The 22423-nt window shown below is 37.3% G+C and overlaps 3 protein-coding genes across 3 annotated transcripts in view; 1 reads left to right on the plus strand and 2 right to left on the minus strand.

The window, feature by feature from the left end:
• LOC135072726 (protein croquemort-like) overlaps window positions 1-2787 on the minus strand; it is a 45219-nt gene extending 42432 nt beyond the window's left edge. The window contains exon 1 of the mRNA XM_063966753.1: window positions 2560-2787. The gene's annotated coding sequence lies outside the window, so the exon portion shown is untranslated. The remainder of the gene's footprint in view (window positions 1-2559) is intronic.
• A 782-nt stretch (window positions 2788-3569) lies between these two features.
• LOC135072724 (stress-induced-phosphoprotein 1) lies at window positions 3570-9762 on the minus strand. The gene is made up of 7 exons (XM_063966751.1): window positions 9550-9762; window positions 9023-9472; window positions 8297-8762; window positions 7856-8056; window positions 7039-7235; window positions 5904-6029; window positions 3570-5395 (listed from the first exon to the last, which is right to left on the minus strand). The coding sequence occupies exons 1-7, from the start codon at window positions 9556-9558 to the stop codon at window positions 5216-5218; spliced, it is 1629 nt and encodes a 542-aa protein (XP_063822821.1). The 5' UTR covers window positions 9559-9762; the 3' UTR covers window positions 3570-5215.
• Window positions 9763-10116: 354 nt separating this feature from the next.
• Window positions 10117-22129, plus strand: LOC135072728 (protein mothers against dpp). Its single transcript, XM_063966756.1, has 3 exons — window positions 10117-10580; window positions 18844-19005; window positions 19520-22129. The coding sequence occupies exons 1-3, from the start codon at window positions 10473-10475 to the stop codon at window positions 20516-20518; spliced, it is 1269 nt and encodes a 422-aa protein (XP_063822826.1). The 5' UTR covers window positions 10117-10472; the 3' UTR covers window positions 20519-22129.
• Window positions 22130-22423: the final 294 nt, after the last annotated feature.

A 22423-nucleotide genomic window follows, 5' to 3' on the forward strand; every position in this document is an offset into this window, starting at 1 on the left:
TTAAAAAAGTATTAAAATAGAATTACAAGAAGAGTCAATTTTAATTTTTTTTCGGAATCGTTTAACAGGCCAAGTTGCGGTTTGGAGCAGCTGGAAATAACTTAGAATATTAGTAAATAAAGCAGTTATACCGACCTAGGTTGTTTCAAGTCACAATCTAGCAGGTCTTCGGAGAAAATTAGTACTTTATGTCTCGTTTCATACAAAAAAAACACAAATTATTTTTTTTAAGCTAAATTATCAGGTTTAGAGAAAAATGTGATATGACATGTCGTGATGAGTGAGTAAAGGCCTATCGATTGGCAATTTTTAAAATTCGATTTTCCGGAAAAAATCCCTATGTCCACTTTATTGCCATTTCGATCCACTGTGTCGCGCCTCAAAAAAATTTTTTTTTAATATTAATCTAATTTGTATTTTTATGAATAAAAACTTGTCACTGTTCATTGTTTTTTTATTATTACTTTTTTATAATTCAGTTCGCCACAGAACAAGGCCTCGCGAAATCTGTCTTGCCCACATCAAATTTAGATCTTGCCCCGCCACTGCCTGTAGGTGGGCCATCGTGCGTGTTTTGTTTTCGATGTAAACTCGCGGAGATGAACAGGCCTGCTAATACCAAAAACATTATTCTCATACTTATTGCGTATTTTCCATTGTTATGGAGTATTGACATGTAAATAAGTTTTTATGTGATGTTTCATCTTCACACTAGCTCACATGGTTAAATAGAGGTCAGAATTATTATCTAAGGAGATGTAAACACCTGATATGATTCATCCATCCTCTTTAGGCACAATTCCATCCCACTGCTGTGTTTAAGCCAATCATTCATGAAATTATTAAAACACTATGGAAAAAAATACCTAGAACTTTTTAATTCTTGCAGATAATTAATTTAAGTAGGTAATTAAAAGAATCAAGGTTGAATGATTATCATAATAATCACATCAAAATTAGAGATGGGCCGACTAGTCGCCGACTAGTCGGGAAAGCCGACTATTCGGCATCATTTGTAGTCGGCCGACTAGTGACGACTATTCGGCAAAATCTGCCGATTATAATCGGCGCATTACAAAATTAAATATGTGAATGAAATAAAACTCATAATTACCAAGATGATTATGAGGTAGACCAAGGGCCTCCTCATCGGAAGGATGAGGAATACCCACATAAATAACCCCTGAGCTCCGTCGATCGCCTTAGTGTGAAAAACTATGGGAATCCGGACAAAGCCATCAACTATCACAGTCTGTGCCAGCAATTAGCGTGCCCTGCCTATCTGACGGTGGTGTTAGTCCGTGCTATGTAGGCGGGGGGAACCCCCACGCCTCCAGCTTCTTACCATCACCGTGGAGAGTGGAGAGGAATCAGTGGGCCTAGGATGCGTGCCGCGATAAGCGCAATTTGTCCATACATTTTGACGTCGATAAGTAAGAATAATATCACGGCACGCATCCTAGCCCAGCAGGTGGGGATCATATTGTCACCTCCTCTGACCCCTCCGCCGTCGAAAATTATGACATCTACCTTAGGTACTGTTAGGTGATTGTAATGTTGCTTTTTATTTTTTCTCATAATTAAAGAAATCTAATTTCTCAAGAATTAATATTTATCTCTTTAGAAAAATTAGGTATTCTTATTGCTTTGAGAAATCTAGATATTATTCTTTGGACAAGTAGGTATTAGAATGATCGGCATTGCCGACTAGTCGGCCGACTAATCGGCAATTTGACAACCGATTAGTCGGCTAGTCGGTTAGTCGGCAAAGACCATAGTCGGCCCATCACTAATCAAAATGCAATTGCATTATCATTTTAGCAGATGGCTTTAGTGATATTTTAAAGGAATTAATTATTTTTTTCAGATATGCAGAATAAAATTTCTCTAATATTACGACTGGTTAAGGATGCCACATGGCCATGGCATTAGGGTATGTATTTTTAGGGCAAGTTTTCTGTAAATTAGTGCTCATCGACCTGGAATGGTCATAGTGAATGCTTAATTTTATATTGAATTGGTATTTTTACTCATTAGAGAATAAAAATTATAATCCTCAATCCATCCAGTTAGTGTTTGAACTTAGTATATTTACTGTGACAGGACTTTAGGTAGACATTCAATTACATGCAATTTTTAAAATGATGTTTGTATGAACATAATGAACTACTTGATTTCTTTACAATTGTTATGTAGACAGACTATTTAAATCCATCAGGCTCAAGACTTCTTTTAACAATGAGTTATTTACTTTTATCAGAGGGACTTATTACAAAGTTCAATTTCAGAGTGTACCTACTTATTGGTTTTGCACTGTCTTTCACATAATAAAAATAAAGAAAGTAAAGTTTTCTAACCCCCATATTTACAAAATGTTTATGTGAACAGAGTAATCACCGATTACAACTTATGTAAATAATGACATCAATTTACCCAACACATTACGTTAAGTACACATAATCATTCTGTTAACTACATAGCACTCAATTTTAAAGGAACTATATAACATTATAGTAGGTAGGTAGTTAACATTATTATGAAGGTAAAAGACTTTCTTACCTGTTATTTACCCTTATAAATTCTATACAAAAAGGCACCGCCACAAACTCCTAAAATCTTGTAAACCACTTGTTTGTCGAAAAATAAGTTTTACAAACTTCCAATAAAGACGCCCCTAACTTAATAAACATTTCAATATAAATTATAACACTACCGCACAAATAGATAACATAATATTCATAATAAAACTGTACAGAATTAAATAATTACAAAAACTACGTCCACCCACAACAAAACTTTCACGGAAAACCAAAACGAAATTAAAAATCAAGTGACAAGTGTCATTGTGACGTCGATTCGCTGTCAAAGTGACAGCGGGTAGCTTCATGGTGGTACGGTCCGAGGTCCGAATCCATTCCACACAGTTAAAAAGTTAAAAAAGGAGATTGCATTTGATCGATTATTTATTGGGAATGGGAGCTAAGTACCTAAAGTTCACGCAGAGTCGCAGACTGAAGTTGATTGTTGAGGCAAACACGTTACCACCAGAACCACAAAACAGAAAAGTGCTCATACTGATGTGTAGATCGTGCAGCGAGAGTTGAGGCGATCAACACCAGTGGGTCTAGAACAGTATACAACTCTAGACAAAGTGCAAATTAAAATCGCAAACCGATATGTGTACGAAAAGCCCTTTTTTGTATGGAGTTTTGACGAATTCGATTTCATCTAAGTGCATTTTGTCTAGGAGGGCTGAAATCAAAGTTATAAGCTTGTTTGTATACGCCGCAATGACATTTTCAAGTGTTTTCTGTCTCGTTTATACATATTTAGCAAGAGCGAGAGTATTTGATATTATTTTGTATTGTGTTATTATTACACACACATCCAGCGTGTCATGCATGTTTTGCCTCAACTTTCGCTGCGCGAACTGTACAAGTGAACTTTTCTGAAATGCTCGCAAATCTTGCAATGAATGCAGACCATGCGTATGTTGATTGCCATGCCTACATATTTTGTAAAGAACTGTATGGTGTGTATTTAGGGTTTCGTTGTAATAAAAAACATAATTGCCTACATGTATTTCTTTATTGAATAAATTACAAAAATCGTAATGTAAAATTCCATGGCAGTACATCTGCATATTCTTCAAATTATTATACTAAAAAAACTTTCAACTGAAAGTACATAGATATTTGGTCAACTTTACTTGGGTAAGGGCGACCGCCACACAGATGCGACAAGCGACACAACAAGAGAGAAAATAAGCTCTACAAAAAGGTTTACTACATAATTCAAAGACTTTCAGCTGATATTCTCTTCTCTTCTATTTAGGAAACAAAACGTTGCTAATCTGACTTGCAGAGTTACGGTATATAGGATGTTTATTTCCCACCATATTATAGAGAAAATGTGAGCATTGTTACTCGCTTATGGTTAAAGAATATATTAAATTCGGGCCCTAGATCAAGGGCATGACTGAACACAATTCAAATAATCACGAATTACGACTCTTAAGTACATAATAAATGTTACTTACAAAGTGATTAAACGATACAACGAAATTCGAGTAAATCGCAACTCTGTGACGGATGATACCCATAAATGCTAGTAAAATGGAGCATTTTGGAATGGTTCAAAAGCTTAGTAAAATTGAATAAGCAAACCCGAAATAAAATCGAAAGAAGCTGTAGAACACTAAAGCTATGTCCACACATGTGCATAACGAAATGTTTATTCGCCGTCTTATCTACATAAAAAGCGACAACGAAAAACATGAGCTTATCAGCAGAACTTGAGCATAGAGCTTAGGCAAGTCAAACTGAAGGAGTATTGAAGCGGATCTTAATGTTTCATTAAACAATACTTCAAATGCATGCGCAAGTGTGGACACGGCGCTATACATATTATAGTACTCCTAATATTATAAAATGTATTACAGTAGGCGTGATTCGGTACAAAACCTAATGTGACCCTTTGAGATACAAATTTGAGGTTTTTACATTAAAGCACATATTGTCAGGCTTGGTCGCTGTTCTTATGATATGGAGTACAAAACGCTCAAGCATCGGTGATATTGTGTAGCCAAACGTGAGGAAGTTTTTCAGCGCCGATTCGTAGAGTTCAAAATCGCGTAACAGTTGATACATATTATATATGGAAACATGCTTAGAATATTATTGATGACGTGGTAAAGTGTAGTTATATTGACAGATCTCATCAAGCTGTAAGATTGCATATTGAACCTAATTTAACATTATTCAAGACGTTATTCGTAATGGGGACACCTGCATCTTGGTTTGACGATGGTGATGTTTAGAACTCCAGGTTCATATGGTATTGAATCGCGCATAAGTCAATAAAGCTTGCATTAGACGGGCTATTCACTTTTCTCCATTGACTGACCTTTAGATTCCTAATGGGGACCTTTTGTTGCACAAATCTGCAATGCATTGATTTTTCTTGTCTGCATTTGTGAACTTTTAGTGAGAAAATTGATAACTAACATCAAGTGTGATTGCAGACAAATACCTGCTTTGTGCTGCAAAAAAGAATCTTAACCTGTTTTTGTATTAATTTAAATTAAAGGGGATTTACGCAACGCAAGTTCTACAAATCCCCGTTACGAAACCTAACGTGCAATCAACGGGGAGAAGTGGAACAACCTTAAGTGGTTTAAGGCTACGCTCCCACTCGGTTGGGGAAACGTAAATAACTAGTGTATGGCGATGAGGCCGGACTCCAGAAGCTTTTGTATCTTAGCGGCGATGGTAGGGTTCTTGAGGTGGTCCTGCAGCGCGTGCGGGTCCTGCTGCATCTGTTCCAGGATGCAACGCATGGCGGGGTCGCGGAGAATCTGTTGGACCTCAGGGTCGGCCATGGCTCGCTTGCGGACCTGCGGAACGTATCAAGTTCATGATCATTTTCACCTGTTACTGGTGTTTGGTTAAAAGGAGATTAAAACCCCCAAAGGACATTTTCTCTAAATAAAAAAGGGCAGACGTTTTATCCAAAGCCTAATTTATTGTACAGTCGACAGCACAACTGACAATAAATTTTTGTTCCAAAATAGCATCTTTTGTGTGTGCAAACACCACAGTGTGTGCCGTCGTCTGTACAGAACTTCTGCAAACAATGTCGCATGTTTACAAGGATGTGTGTGTTTTTTTTAGAGCAGGGGCACAAAAAGCTCCCACTGCTAAAAATAACGCTCCAAGTTGTCAACATTCTGGATATTTCGCAAATTTTTCATTTTGAGGGAACCGCCTTTTATCAAGGTAATTGTGGTCCTATGCCAGGTAATCCTGCTGCCCTATAACAGAAGCAGTGCCTACCTCCTCAGGGTTGGAAATCCCCGATCATGGTATCCTATACCAGGTAGGTGTCCCTTATAAAAAGCTTACCTCCTCAGGGTTGGAGTTGAGCTGCGTGGAGCAGGCGCGGTATCCCTCCAGGGCCTCGCCGTTGCTGGGGTCTAGTTCCAGCGCCTTCTGGTAGGCCGTCAGAGCCTTCGAGTGCTGCTGCATGCCCTGTAATCATTTCAGCTATAGTCTGGTCTGCGAGCACGTAGAATTTTGTCCAATGACCCCAAGCTACCCATCCTTATCGCTCGCGCGTAATGATATTGCTGTCGCCACTGTGCGACGCGCGCCCGCAGTGAATGTGCGAGCGCGATATTTATTAGACCAGTAGGCCTAGGATACGCGCAGCGATAAGCGGTTATCACGCCATTTTATCGATTTTTCCCATACATTTTTACGACGATAAGGCTGCAGTTAGACGACGCAAAAACTTTCACGCGGCCGCGACGCAAAAAGTTTTCTTTCATAGAAAATTTAAACTCTATTACCTAGGTCAAAAGATTAAAATTCTTTTGGAGAACCACACCCAGTCCGCCCCGGGTGCCAAGCATCAGGGGGTGACACAAGTAGCGCAGATTGGTAATCACTGGGGGTGCGATTCTTTAAATCTTCGAATCGGTAGGTAAAACCCCAAAATCCTGGGGGGTACCAGGGGGTGCCTTAGGACTTATGACGGGGGGGAGGGGGGTGATCGCCCCGGGTACCAACCCATGCTACGCCGCCACTGACCACACCGTGCGGCGGCCGCGCGGTCGCCTCCTACCTAGCTCTTGCCCGAATCTTCTATAGCGTGGTGGCCTTTTGGCGTACCAAATAAAGCTATCGCCCGGCCGCCGCGCGGCTTCTCAGCATCCCATATAAACGGGCCCTAAGAGTATATCATGGCGCACATCCTAGCCCGGTCGAGATGACGCGTTTTTATCGTGCGATACTAGAGTTTCTACATTTCCCAATTGCAATTTGTGGATAAGTTTCCTACATTGATAGGGCGAGTGGAGAAATGGAGATATTTAAGTGGATTTACCCATCTCAAAAAGACCAATGACAGGAAACACTAGAAAAATAAAAAAGTTGAGAACTATGACTTTTTTGACTCCATACCTGTAAATTATTAAACAGAGACCAATGAAAGAACAATGACAGTACAATGAAAAAAAAAGAGTTTCTGAATATCTACCTGTAAAATCTTCCCCTTCCTTATCCATCCCTTGATGAACTTAGGGTCAAGCTTGCAGCACTGGTCGCAGTCCTTCAGGCCGAGGTCAAAGGCGGCCAGTTTGGTGTAGCACGCAGCCCGGTTGGAATACAGCTTGGGATCGTCCGGGTTACGCATTATAGCTTCTGTGTAGTGTTTTACTGCGTTGCTGTAGTCTCCTGGAATGAGAAACAGTTTGTTGTTCGAGAAAACAGCATAATAGATAATTGTGCCAGAGAAAACTCAATGAGGGCTATCATTTTAGCGCTCACCAGTTAGCGCCACTGTAGAGTAAGGTCCTGTCACTTGCTAGTAGTGTCACCAACTGGTGAGCGCTAAAGTGGTAGGAGGACTATCGCATTTGCACTCATCAAGATGGCGCCACTGTAGAGTAAGGTCCTGTCAATCGCCAGGGGTGCCAACTGTTAAGTATAAAAACGATAGCCCTCATTATAGCAGTCTCAGAATAAAAACACCTAAAAACTTTGGTGAGCTTCAAATCTTTCTAGTCAGATAGAACAAGTGTATTTTCTCAGCAGTTCTGACTGTAAGGTGGCATTGTTTCATTGAGTATAAGAAGCTCATAATAAGATATTTAGCAGACACAAGCGATTTAGCTAGTCTGAAAAATTAACATGTGTAACAAGAACTTATATGCAGCTTAGCTCATCAAAAGAAATAACTTAAGGTTAGAGATCAATGACAAGTAGGAGACGCACAAACAGTCAAAAAAGAGGAGTAAACCAAATATTCAGCTATACCTTCGCATCAGTTGCAAAACAATAGAATCTACACATACCCTTTTTAAAGTATTCATTTCCTAGTTCCTTCTCCTGCTCAGCTTTGACAGGATCTACGTATGCTTTCTTCTGTTCTTCAGCTATTTTCTTCTCAACTTCACTGAGAATAGTTTTGATTTCTGGTGTGCGGTGCTCGGACATTGACTTTTCAAAGTATGTCTTTGCCAATTTCCACTGTTCCATCTTTTTGTATGCATTGCCTGAATTTTCAATGAACTTTATAATATAAGAGTGTTAGGAAAAGTATTATTGTTGACCTCAAAAGCAAAATGTAATTTTCATTTGCACTGCAGTTTTATAGGACATTGGATATGATTAAATCTAAAATCTCAACACAACTGGTATTCATTGTTATTGCTTTGGAATTGGAAAACTAAATTAATATAAAATGCACTAAATATGTGAACTGATGTAAAATTTAATACTTGTTTATTACTTACCAATCCTAGTGAAAGCTTTAGCTATTAATTTGAAGTCAGCTCTATTTTCTCTGCCAATATCAATAGCTTTCTCGCATTCCTTGATGCATTTCTCGTACTCTTTCTGTTCAAAGTACACGGCAGCCATATTTGTGTAGAACGTTATATCTGTGGGATCATGTTCGATTGCCTTCTGATAATGTTTGAGGGCGTTATCGAAATCCTTCTTTTTGTAACACTCGTTGCCTTGGTCTTTTTCTGTTAAAGCTAGTCTACGGTTCTCTGGTAAATCTTCTTGTTTGGGTTTAGGAGGCTCTTCCTTCTTTGGTTGTGTGGGTTTCCTCTCGGGCGCTGGAGGATCTACGTCCATATTCACGTCGGAATAGTCGAAGTTAATGCCTAACATCACACTGATGGTTTTGAGGACACGTTTGTCCTTCATTTGGGGATCTATTTTTTGTATACCAAATGGGTTTTGAGCAACTTTCTGTAAAATACAATCATAACAGCATTACCAATTTTGTGCTGCAGTGAGAATAAAAAATGTTATGTAACATAAATAATAATATTTTATTTTAAATTCACATATTTTTAGTAGTTGAAACTGTCTTGAATTCAGTCCCAGTGTGTTTAAAATACAATTTACTTTAGGCTCAAGGAAATCAAAGGTTGCCTGTGAATAAGTTTCAAATTGAATAACTTTGCATGAATTAACCCTGTACAATGCTAAAAAAAACTAAAACTTACCTCTACAATTTTGATATATTCAGGATCTTTGAGCCATTCTCTGGTCTGTGGATCTGCATGTAACTTGGCAAACAGCTCTTCCTTGTTGATTCCAAATTCATTTGCTTGCTGCCTCACTTCAGCCAGGCCAGAGGCTAACTGCTGGTTGTTGGGATCCAGCTCCAGACCTTTCTCGTATGCTGCAATAGCCTCTTCATATCTTCCTAAGTAAGCTAGGGCACTGCCTTTTCTAGAATAACCTTTGCTCCAATTCGGGTTGATCGAAATTGTTTTGTCTGCGTCCTCGAGCGCCGCAGCGTAGTTCTCAGCCTTCGCATAGGCAGCCGAGCGATTACTGTACAAAACGTGGTTTTTCGGGTCCAGAGCTATAGCCTCAGTGTAGGTCTGGATCGCCTCCATGTACTTGCCCGCTGAGAGCGCCGCATTGCCCTTCTCCTTCAATAGATTGACCTAAAAACGTATCCCAATTCTAAATAACATAATTCACACCAAAATTCATTGCGATTCACGACCGTATAACCTCTTACCTGATCCATGATTTACACAAAGTAATTGAATTAATAGCAGCTTAGATTACAGCGGACTCACAAAAGGAATTCACTTTGCAATAGACAGTCAAGTTCACTGAAGTTCACTTTCTTTGCTCATCGAACACAAGCCGCAGAAATTCGCGAAATGACACTTCAAATTCGAGAAAATTCTCGCCAAAACCAAACCGTGATACTATAGCAACGTTCCTTTGCTTACAAAATCGTAGAACATTTTTGAACAGACAAATGAAGATACGAATGTGTCATGCATAAAACGGAGTATACATTTTAAGGTTGATTTTCGTCATTTCGTAATACACCTACAAAAAAACCATTGCAAAACAGACTTTACTCAACATCGATGTTTATACTGCACTATATTCAATTCATGGCAATAAAGATTATTGGACTATTGATCTATGAAATACATTTATCATTTTAATAAGCTATTAGAAAAGCTTTCGAAAGTTTTAAAAAATAACATTAACGTTTTAAAATAACGGTACTTAGTAATTGCTGTATATTATCTGTAATGTGACTGTGACGCATAAAAAAATCAAAAATGTCGCCTGTCTGCTGTCGTTTGACAAGTGTTTTATTTCATTTTCAACAGTTTTTGTGCGTAAAGCAATGCTTAATTTAGTGATATTAGTTGCTAATTAATTTAAAACTGTGGAACTTTACTAAGCAGCAGTGTTAATTAAAAATACCACTACTGTTGCCGTTCGTTCAACGGATGGACGCTTGTTGTGTCACGCCAGTCGCTATTTTGCAGTCGTAATTGGATCGTGGACGGTGTGGGGAATACCAAGTGCTACTTTTAATCGATGGGCGATTGAGCGTTTCCGTGGTGTAATTATTGGCGGGGTTCGCGTTCCCGCGGTTCGGTGATTCACTGAGTGGAGAAAACATTTGTAACCATGGACACCGATGATGGAGAGTCCTCCAGCAGCGGCCCTATGTCCAGTCTGAATAGCCTTTTCTCATTTACAAGCCCGGCTGTGAAGAAACTCTTGGGCTGGAAACAGGTATTTCACTATCTACTATCACAGCCAAAGTTATTTGCATGTGTTGTCTCCTAGTAAATTATTTTGGTTTATTAGATTCATATTAATCCAACAATATCAATATGTTAATTACATGCATTTCGAGGAAATGTTTGGTCAATTACTTACAAAGTTTTCCTTCATTAATCACAAATTAATTAACAAATTGCCACTATTAGCAAAGTACTTTTTAACAGGGTTCGAAAATATCCGATATTTATTATAAATATCAAAATATCGGATATTTATGATATATATCCGATATATATCAACTTTGATATATATCAATTTTGTATGAAAGCCATAGTATTATTTTATTGTATTATTCATGAATACTATTGTATATGTGTTACATAAACATGTTTTTAATGTTTTTAAACCTTAAAATCAGACAAATAAAGCAAAAACATAAAATATTCTTTTAAATACGGCAAAATCAACTAAAAAATAAAAATCATAATATGTCAAAAAGTACAAATACAGTAACAAATTTTAAAAGTTGATATATATCATCAAAACCGGCTTGATATATATCGGATATATATCCGATATATATCTTGATATATATCCCTTGATATATATCCTCGAACCCTGCTTTTTAAGTTCTTAATGTTAATGAATGCCATTCTTTAGTTATAACTACAAATAAGCTTTAATAAATACATAGATACAGACTACATTCATACTTGATGATTATAATTATTCTCTATAAGAGGTATTAAATAAAAAATGATTAAATGAAAATACAAATAACCTCTATCACTGTGAGATTTCAATGTTAGTAATATGAATGTAACATTACTTGTGGAATAACAATTAAGAATTTGTGTAATAAACTATACCCACTGCACTGGACATAACTGATACCAGTGTAAACATGGCTTTATTTATTTATAATCCACAAAGTTAAAATCCCTATGAACGCCACCAATCTGCGCCATACCCACATGGTTGATGTTGTATATGAGTGTGTGTGGTTGACCTGTCACTTGTAAACCTTTTTCCCCCTTAGTAATAAAAAGTTACACCTAGGATGAACCTTGAATTAAAATGACATTTCCATACTAAATGACAATTTAAGCCAGAGTTTTTAGGGTGTAACTTTTATTAATAAGGGGGTTTGTGTGTAATCCTATGTGTCCTAACACTGTATTAATCTGTAGATTAACTGAATTTCGGCCCATTTTCTTTGATGAGCATTTTCCCTACATTATAAATGCGAAAGTTTGGATGTCTGGATGTTTGTTACTCTTTTATGCAAAAACTACTGAACAGATTTTGTAGAAACTTTACAGTATTATTGTTTATAACCTAGATATAGGCTATAATTTATGCCGATCTCTGACACTAAATTACACGCGGGTGAAGCCGCGGGCAAAAGCTAGTCTTGCATACAATTTTGAATCTTATGGCAACTCATGATGTCTGACATTGTGTCAACATAAACTCTTCATAGATCTAATTTAGATCATAATGGGCATCAAAATAAATAAAGTTATAATAAATAAATGCCTCTTACTAGACAAACTTATGGATGTTACTGTAAAAATAGTAATAAAATAATAAAAATTATATTTATTGGCTCCTGAAATACAGTTTACACTAGGCTAGGATTCCAATATAAAATGTTACCGTATATTTACATCATTAAGTTGATTGTAAGTCTATCCTAGAACAGATTCTTAACTGTTACCTTCCTGCCTACAAACAATTAAAATTGTGGTATCAGCTCCCTAGACAAGTTGCACTTTTTGATTGAATTGAAAAAATCTAATCCGTCAAAACTCCATACATACAATTTTGAATCATTGAACATCAGGTGAGATACAGGCCAAGAGCTTCCTCGTTGTGGATAAAAAAAAAAAATACATAAAAAGGCCTTTCAACCACTTTTTGACTGGTTTGCGATTATAATGCGCACTTTGTCTAGACCCACGGAACTGCCAGATATCACAGGCTATCCTTTGAATAATCTTAACCTCATACCATCACTGTAATATCTCAAGAATTTAGAATTAAATGCCATCACAATCCTATGATATGGCAGATCTTAACACTAATATTACTTTTATCCAGTCAATAACTACAAAAACAAACACTTATATTTATGTTAGGAACATTTAAAATTCCCAGAACACTTTTAACTGTATGAATTCCATGGTATTAGATAAAAAGTTTAAGTGTCAGTTATGTTTGGAACTGCTCAGAAAGAAATAGCTTGTCTATTATTGATATATGACTCATCAGTAACAGTCATGGGTTCTGTGAATATAGAATGATTCATTTATGTTGTTTATGTGAATTTCTTGAGTTATTCCTTATTTGTTATAAAAAAATGTAATACTCATAACAACTTTTTTTTTATAACATTTCATGTAGGTCATTCATTAAGGTAGGTATTTTTGTTAAAGCCCCTCTATACCTTAAATTTCTAGAAATCCTACTAATATTATAAATGCGAAAGTTTGGATGTCTGGATGTCATGATGTCTGGATGTTTGTTACTCTTTCACGCAAAAACTAATGAACGGATTTTGATGAAACTTTACAGCATTATTGTTTATACAGGGTGTTGATTTCAATACTCGCCATATTTATTTAGGTGATATATTATGACTTACATAAACGCATTATCCACCAAAAAAAAAATTACAAACGAAAGTGGAATTTTTAGCGAATATTTTCCGTGCAACATCAACTGTACTATGGCTCGCAATAATGCAATACGTTTACATTGTGGCACCCATCGAGCTACGCGGATCGCTCGCTTATCATGTTGGATAGTCTACTGAAGGAAGCCACGTAAAGTAGGTAGTGTAAATAGGTATTTTTCTTTGACTAACTAAAGTTAAAGTTCGTTTTAAATTAGTTTGCTGTTTCCTATTTGTGTGTGAGTGTATTGGAGCGCTTTCCGCCACTACCTACCGCGACGGCGGGAGTATTTTCTACACAAAATTACCAGATTATTACCTTCCTACATTAAAAAGGAATCTCCTTTAAGTTTAGAGCTAGGTACTTACCGATGCGACTTCAGATGCGTTTCCACGTGCCTTCCCGTAACAGTAAAGCATGTTTACGTATCTACTCACGATCACTGTACGTATGGTTAGGCATATTCCTAACACTCACTCACTATCACACGTTCACACACTAACTACTCAAAACCGCACGAGAAAACAATCAAAAATCGCAAATCACATTCGATGACCGAAGATCTTTGTTAACTAAAGATCCGTCCTATCATAATTAATGCTCTTATAGCAAGCTTCCAAAATACTCAAATGCAAATGATTTGTAGTAGCTCAATCGTTATTATTAAAACGATAAGAATATCAATACATTTTGATAGTTATTTCGTGTAAGTAAGTAATGAAATTAAGTTCATTTAAAATAATCACGAACATGATGATGAATTATTTTATGTAAGTTATGAAGAATGGAAGTTTAACCTGAAACTAACTCTTAACAGCCTAACAGTCGTTCAGGGAATTTAAATTAAACGCCGATAGAAATTAAATTACGTTATTATTTTAAATAAAATTTTTACAGAGATAGATCACGGTAGTAAGTTTATGTACTAGAAAACATTTATCAAGCAGAGAGGAAGAGAAAAGTTGAAGTTACAAGGCAAGAAATAAAGAAATAGCGATTGAGTACTAGGAATTCTAAATACGAGCTAGATTTCGCGGAGCGTGCGCGCAGCCTCTCGACGTGGAAAGCAAAATCGGACTGATGAATGGAGAAAATCGATGATCCACGATTGAGCGCCGATGACGCCCGAAACACGAAGATGAGCGAGCGAAGTATGTATTGCAGTGGTTCCCAAACTTATTTAGTCTACTGCCCACTTTGAGAATAAATTATTTTTTAGCGTCCCCCATTTTTGTAGTCAAGAATCGAGTCAGTCGATGTCTAAGAGTCATCCTCGTAGATGACGCCTCCCAAGCCTCTACACAACGTCCTGATTTTTTTTCTGGGTCTCTTACCGCCCCCCTTTAAGCCTGCAGCGCCCACAAGGGGGCGTTATCGCCCACTTTGGGAAAGACTGATGTATTGATCATCAGTCAGTGCACATCAGTGCGAGCCCGATGTCCGTGCGGCGGTATTAGTATTTAAATGAAAGAAGTGCTAAAAGGTAGAAATTTTGTTTAGATACTGAAATCAATCGAGTTTAAAAACAAAATCTTGTCTTATCTCCTATCGAAAGTGAAGGAACAAGAGTTTGCCAGTGTGTTATTTCTAGGTGTTCAGTTTGCGGTATTAAGTAAGTTAAGTTTTATTTTAATAATTACTATCGTAAAGACGTAAAAGTTATTAAGGTAGAGAGCTAGAGATGTAAGGAATAACGAACCTGTATGAAAGAGCATTATTGTCATCTGTTTACAGTACTTTTGAATGATAAGTAGTTACAAGCTTGTCACACACATAAAAGCATGGTTTAATTAAAAAAAAATAATGTAGGTTCTGTAAAAAAAATTATTAGTACTCAAATAGAACTTAATAATAATGCAATCGATCTGGTAGACTCTACTGTATTTCTGGGAATTACCCTGGATTCAAAACTCCAGTGGGGCCCCCATATAGAAACTCTGGCGGGAAAGCTCAGCTCAGCGGCTTTTGCAATAAAAAGGATACGGTCATTAACCGATGTTTCAACAGCTCGCTTAGTCTACTTTAGCTACTTTCATAGCCTAATGTCATATGGAATCATGCTATGGGGCAAAGCTGCAGATTTTGAAACAATATTTATTTTGCAAAAACGTGCGATAAGATACTTGTATAAAATGAAAGCAAGAGCATCCCTTAGAGAATTGTTTAAAGAAATTGGCATTCTCACGGCCGCTTCACAATACATCTTAAACTGTATTCTATTTATTCAAAAAAATATTACTGAATTCAAAAAGAAAAGTGATATTCACCAAATTAACACTAGAAATAAAAATAAATTGGCTATACCCGCTTTTAGACTTAATAAAGTGTTTGCCTCTTTTATGGGACAAGGTATCCATTTTTATAACAAAGTCCCTGATAAATATAAAGAGCTACCGTATAATAAATTTAAAGATATAGTTAAAGATCACATGCTTAAAAAAGCCTATTATACAACTCGAGATTTTCTTAATGATAAGTCATCCTGGGAGTAGGATTATGGTCCTCTCATGCTCGCACTAAAAAGAATTAAAATGAAAAGTAATGTATAAACTCATAATAATTTCTCAAATGTTATAGTGTCATGCTTCTCAATCTGGACTGTTACTTAGCTTTATTATTAGTTTTTTATTTTAAAGAGATAACTTGGAATTGTCATTCTCACTAAAATGTCTCTGGGGTGGTGGCGTAGTGAGGCGGGTCGTTACATTCCCTCTAATATGGTCGAGTGAAGCGATGGCTGGTTCACTCGTCATGTCTGTGAACAGGCGCTGCTTTCGGGGACTGGTCAATCCAAGTTATTCAAATTTATGTATGCGAGTCATTTCTACTAGTATCTTAATATGTAAGTCTAGATATTAGCACGTCACTACCTTGTTTAATATACCACGCAATCTTGTATACCCATTCTTATAAGATACACCATACAAGAATGCATGGTAAATTCAGTGAACTGCTCCTGAATCGAATGTACCTACTACTACTATTTCTATTTATTTATATTAACCGGCAGACAGTGGTGACTGAGTTTGTTGCGGCGCTTCTTCTCAGCACTTGCCAAATGTTGGTCTCGAAGCGCTGGTAGGGTAAAAAGATTATGAGACATGTAGAGTAGGGTGTCCCGAAATATCTTTTTTTATATTTTCGCTACACAAGACCCCTCAAAAGTTGCGTCATAAGATGTAGATTACCGTAAAAATAATTTAAAAAATATAATATAATGTCTCAAGGGCTCTACCGGCATTTTTATGTCTCAAAAAATCACTTAATCAGCCCTTCACTGTTTGTCATCTATTGTAATTTTTTTACAATTATTTCATTTTATTTTGTAATATTAACAGTGGCAGTGGAACCCTAAGATATGATTTGCAGGCAATGACAGACTGTTTCCAGTGAGGAATAGGTTTGTTTCGAACTAGCAGAATTCATATTTTGACTTGTTTTTCTCAAATTTTCTACTTCTTCGGCGAGGCTGTTGGTATTATTTCTGTTGAGGTTTTATTGCTGTAAGGTATCGCACCGCACTTTTTTGTTATAATATTACATACTTTTAGCATAAATTAACAAAAATTTAGCAAACATGGTAGTAATATACTTTTGGATTTTTTTCAGGTAAAAACTAACTTGGCAAAAATCTTTAAAATATTATATTTAAACAGAATACTAATTGACATGATAAATAGTTTTAGCATACTATTAAATATAAATAACATTTATGTACGTTACATAAACTTTCTAGCTGATTTTTTTGTTCTGTACGCAGTTTTTTATCAATGGTGAACTTCAACGAAACTAAAAAAATATTTTTAGTTATGAAACGCATACATGTTATATATCAAATTAAATACAATTTAATACACTTCTTTGGCTCGTGTAAAACTTTTAGTAGAGTATAAGACATTTTGTAAAAAAATGATTTAAAAAGTAGTATCACAACAATGTAAAAAAAATCAATTTTCCTTTATTTACTAACTAAAGGTTGATTTTATCGATACAATTTATACTACAAAATATCAAGCGCATACGTAGAGCTTTGATTTAAATAAAAAAGTAATGAAATCGGACAAATGGTTTTCAAGTTATGGTTGATTTTCTAAAATTGACTGCCATTTTTGTTAGCTTCCACTTAGAGATGCCAATCATTGTTTTATAATAGCGTAGTAAAATTATTAACCTGCTGTGAGAAGGAAATTGAGTATCCTCAAATTAAATCGATATCTTGGCTGACCCATGGATTAATTAGGAATACATTAAAATCGCGCGCGTAAATGCCTAATTCTGGTCAAAAAGCGAATTCTGTTTTTAACGTATTTATGGATTTATTGGTTTTTAAACTATTTTAAACCTTGCTGTGACTCATTGTGTACCCTCAAATTTCATAAAAACGCTATTTTTGTATTACTTATAGTTTATGTTAGGAACCCCTAAAATAGCAATTTTAAAAAATTTCAAGGACAGGTAGAGGCCTCAAGATGACAGATATCTAATTAAATTTAATGCTAATCGTAATCTATATGTCAAAACGCAACTTTTGACACCTCTTGCGTAACCGTAGCTCAAAAAAAATTTTTTCCCATACAACGACGGGACACCCTAATGTAGAGGCTCCTTAAGAGCAAAATGACGATTTGTAAGAACTATTTATTAGTCCAAACAAATAAAGAAATTTTGACTTTTTTTTTTTGACTTTTGACTTTGACTTTTATTTTGCGGAAGGAAGCAAATTCGTGTAAAAGGTTTTTTATTAATTAAAGAGTACTTAATTAATTAGTTTTTAGAACAAAAAATAAACTCGTAACGTGATAAGGTGTAAGTAACTAATTTAGTCATTACATTTTTAGGGTAGATTTGGATTAAGCTCAGTCCAGTAATCGTCTTTAAACTCACAGCTGATTGTGGCTGATAGTTGACTGACTCATGGGCGAGCGCGGGTAGTGGGGCGCGGGACGGGGGGCGCAGCGCTTGCCCGGGTCACCGGGTGAGCGCCGCGCGCCGTTTTCGTTGGGGGACTATTCTGCACTGTAGTGGTCGATTATGGAAATCGTAGATATTTAAAAAATAATTTAAAAAAAATTTGAAGTCAGTTTTTTTGCTGATTCGTGATCAGAATAAGCTACTTAATCAACTCCCTAAATATGGCGGGTATTGAAATCAACACCCTGTATATAACCCAGATTAACATATAGGCTATAATTTATGACGATATATGACAAATAAATTTCTATAAATAAATAAGACGTGTCTAAAAAGCGCCATCTATCGGCATTGGTTAAAATCTACAGCGCTGGATAAAGTACTGTTTAGGTACATAAATATTCATGCGGGGGAAGCCGTGAAACGCCATCTATCAACATGATATTCTAACAGGGGTAAAACGAGGTCCACGCATACGAAGTCGCGGGCGGCCGCTAATACTGAATAAAGAAATGCAACTTATACCTACTATGTTATGAAATTAATTTTTATTATTAAACTAAAACCCCAATATGTGTTGTATACTGTGAATGTTTGGGGATGTTAATGTGTATTGCTGTTGGTGTACCTTTATCAATAAATAAATAAATAAATAAATATTAACCTACATTACTTTATTCCAGGGTGATGAAGAAGAGAAATGGGCTGAAAAGGCAGTGGACAGTTTGGTCAAGAAACTAAAGAAGCGGAAAGGAGCCATTGAGGAGCTAGAGCGGGCCCTGTCTTGTCCTGGGACACCCTCGAAGTGCGTCACCATACCGCGCTCCCTGGATGGCCGATTGCAGGTATGAGATGAGTGACTGAGTTTCTTGCGCTGCTTCTTCTCAGCACTGGCCCATTTATTGTCCTGAAGCAGTGGTAGGGTTAATATTGGGACGTGTAAAAGTGCTTTTTAAAAGCCTATTTGCAAAAATAAATGAGTTTTATGAGTTTTAAATAATTTGACAGGAATCTAGTTCGGGAGCTTACAGACGAGCAACAGGGACATTCAACTTTTAGTTGACGATAGGTGCAATCGTACATCGATAGGTGCCGATGCGCCATACCGTCTTTAATAGGCGGTGACCGTCGCCAACCACTGTGGTAGTAATCAGTCGCTTGTCTTTAAGCGCACTTCCACATCATTTTCTGCATGGGCTCTTTTGTCAAATAAATATTTATATCCTAAAATATTGTAAGACGCCAAATAGTTATTTGTTCTTGTAGAGATTACTGCAGTTTCCTTGTTATCATATTCGGTGCGACAATTAAAAAAGCACATCCACGAGGTCCACTACAAAAGCCATCCTCCAATTTCAGGTGTCCCACCGCAAAGGCCTCCCGCACGTGATCTATTGCCGCGTGTGGCGCTGGCCCGACCTGCAGAGCCACCACGAGCTAAAGCCGCTCGAGATCTGTCAGTACCCCTTTAGCGCCAAGCAGAAGGAAGTATGCATCAACCCTTACCACTACAAGCGCGTCGAGAGCCCCGTCTTACCCCCGGTGTTAGTTCCACGCCATTCTGAGTTCGCGCCGGGACATTCGCTTCTACCTTTCCAGCGGACGACGGAGCCGGCTATGCCCCACAACGTATCCTACTCTGGCTCAGGTTTCCCACCTTCCGCCAGCTCGGAACTCCCCGATACGCCCCCGCCAGCCTATTCCCCCCCTTCGGACGACACCGAACCACCCGGGGAAGTCGCTCCCGTCTCCTATCAGGAACCACTCTATTGGGCGTCCGTAGCTTATTATGAACTGAACTGTCGAGTCGGGGAAGTGTTCCACTGCAGTTCTCATTCGGTGGTCGTCGACGGCTTCACCGACCCGTCCAGCAACAGCGATCGCTTCTGCCTCGGCCAGCTCAGCAACGTCAACAGGAACTCGACCATCGAGAACACCAGACGTCATATAGGAAAAGGCGTGCATCTTTACTACGTGGGTGGCGAGGTTTATGCAGAATGTCTATCTGACGCAGCGATATTCGTGCAGAGCCGCAACTGCAATCACCACCACGGTTTCCACCCGTCGACCGTCTGCAAGATTCCCCCGGGTTGCTCGCTGAAAATCTTCAACAACCGGGAGTTCGCTCAGCTGCTGTCCCAGAGCGTGAACCACGGCTTCGAAGCGGTTTACGAGTTGACCAAGATGTGCACGATTCGGATGTCGTTCGTGAAAGGGTGGGGGGCCGAATATCATCGCCAGGACGTGACATCGACGCCATGCTGGATCGAGATCCATCTGCATGGCCCGCTGCAGTGGCTCGATAAAGTCCTGACCCAAATGGGCTCGCCCCACAACGCTATCTCCTCGGTGTCTTAGCCGCGTTGCCGAGACCCCCCTCCCCACCGCATCTTATTGTATTTCAAATCTGGTATTAGTGAATCAATCTCACGAAAGGGTGTCATGTTTTGTGCATTTCGTTGTTTTGTAGTTCGTAAATTATTCGGTTGCTTTTAGAGTAGGCGCACACCGTTGATTTTTCGTCGGCCGATAGTTTAGTCGGGCAGTTGACCAGTATGAGCATGTATGGGAGTGCGCACACTACGCCGATTCGATTTGGCCGATTCTTTATACATTTTAAAATTGGGCACAACTATCGGCCAACTAAAAATCAACGGTGTGCACCTACTCTTAGAAATCAGTTCCGCGTTTTCCGCGTATCGGGATAAAGTAACCCTACGTGAAGCCAATAGTAGATGATCTAACCTTGTTTTAGGATTAACCTCAGATTACATACGTAATATTATATATTTTGAACTTTAAAGACATTTATGCTAGACTGAGAATTAAAATTACTACAATTTCTGACTCGGCGCGATAATTTTAGCTTCACAGATATTGGCTGAAAGGTTCCCCCTATTTTCGAATGTTGCAGCTCAAATGGCGTGTCCAATGTAATCGTAACTTCAGATTTAGCGTTACTACTATAAAGACAGATACGATAGACGTACGTTATGAAATAATTATACTCGTGAATGTTTATGACAAGGTAAAAGATATTATTGGTGTACATAATGTTTTTATTTTTGAAAATGTTCGATGTAAGTTTATGGCATCTAAGTTTTCTTTGGCACAAAAGTTCGAAAGTTGAATATTTACGATATTATGTAAGTGATGATTATACACAAATATATTGTAGTTTAAGACAGAATGTTAGTTTCGTATAAAGTATATGTTTAGGAGCTTATTGACGAATGCAATTTTTATTATTATAACGTACAGTTATTATTATTAAAGGGGACAGTGGCTTTTTTATTTATGTATATTTATCTCAAAGCTTTGATAATGAACGTACGTAGTCGATGATCGCTTACCATCAGATCGGGTATGCCCGATTGCCGATATTTGTTTATGAAAATGTTTTAAAACAACATAAAAAAAAAATGTTCTCCAATTTATGCATAAATATTAAAAGCCACATCCTCAAATGCATAGTTTTAAGTAATATGTGTTCTATGTAACTATAAATTTTATGAATTAAGACAAACAGTACCAACTAACATGTTATGTCGTGAACATAATGTGCATATAAATTAATTAATGTACTCTCATGCTTACTGCTTTGATGCCAATCCTAAATCTACAAGTTTTCACAGAAATTGAATAAGTAAAGGTGCAGATACACATGCTCAATACTAGCACGAAAGCATTCTACTATTGAGTAAAATGCTCCTTAGAAGCATGTGTGTCGAAACAATTGCTAACAATAAGCATTTTCATTTGAAATTGTTCGAGCGCACTTGTATTAAGCATGCTAATAAGCATGACACTTTACGAGCATGTGTATCGGTACCTTAATATTGCGCAAAATGATGGATTACAACGCTTAAAACCATAATAGTGTTATTTGGTGCTTTTGTTTCAACGTATATTCGTGCCATTTCGGTAAATTTTAATCTTGAATTTAAAGCAAATAAATTCAAAATTTTTGCACTAGTGTTTAAGTGACCGAATCCGATTTTATGCAACTAAAACGATTGTTATTGATTAAGTTAATTTTATTCCAAGTAAGTATGAATAGGGTATAAACTTGATATAAGGGCCATACGGATAGCTTGAGAGATTTGGTAGTCGACAACCCTGACATTTTGTGTGTGACATGAAAAGAAAACGTGCGCGTTAAATATACTTAATTTTACTCTAAATAGTAGCCACAAATTAATACAAAATTAAATCACCCTTTATTATAGGGATGTCTACATATTAAAATATGGCGAAGTTTGT

The sequence above is a fragment of the Ostrinia nubilalis genome, chromosome 6, assembly GCF_963855985.1.
Source record: "Ostrinia nubilalis chromosome 6, ilOstNubi1.1, whole genome shotgun sequence".
Lineage (NCBI taxonomy): Eukaryota > Metazoa > Arthropoda > Insecta > Lepidoptera > Crambidae > Ostrinia > Ostrinia nubilalis.

Coding starts and splice junctions, on each gene's coding strand:
- LOC135072724 (XM_063966751.1), bottom strand. Junction 8,763..9,022: donor AATATATCAAAATTGTAGAG/GTAAGTTTTAGT, acceptor TGTATTTTACAG/AAAGTTGCTCAAAACCCATT. Junction 8,057..8,296: donor TAAAGCTTTCACTAGGATTG/GTAAGTAATAAA, acceptor TTGAAAATTCAG/GCAATGCATACAAAAAGATG.
- LOC135072728 (XM_063966756.1), top strand. CDS start 10,473: ATGGACACCGATGATGGAGAGTCCTCCAGCAGCGGCCCTATGTCCAGT. Junction 10,581..18,843: donor AACTCTTGGGCTGGAAACAG/GTATTTCACTAT, acceptor ACTTTATTCCAG/GGTGATGAAGAAGAGAAATG. Junction 19,006..19,519: donor CCCTGGATGGCCGATTGCAG/GTATGAGATGAG, acceptor CTCCAATTTCAG/GTGTCCCACCGCAAAGGCCT.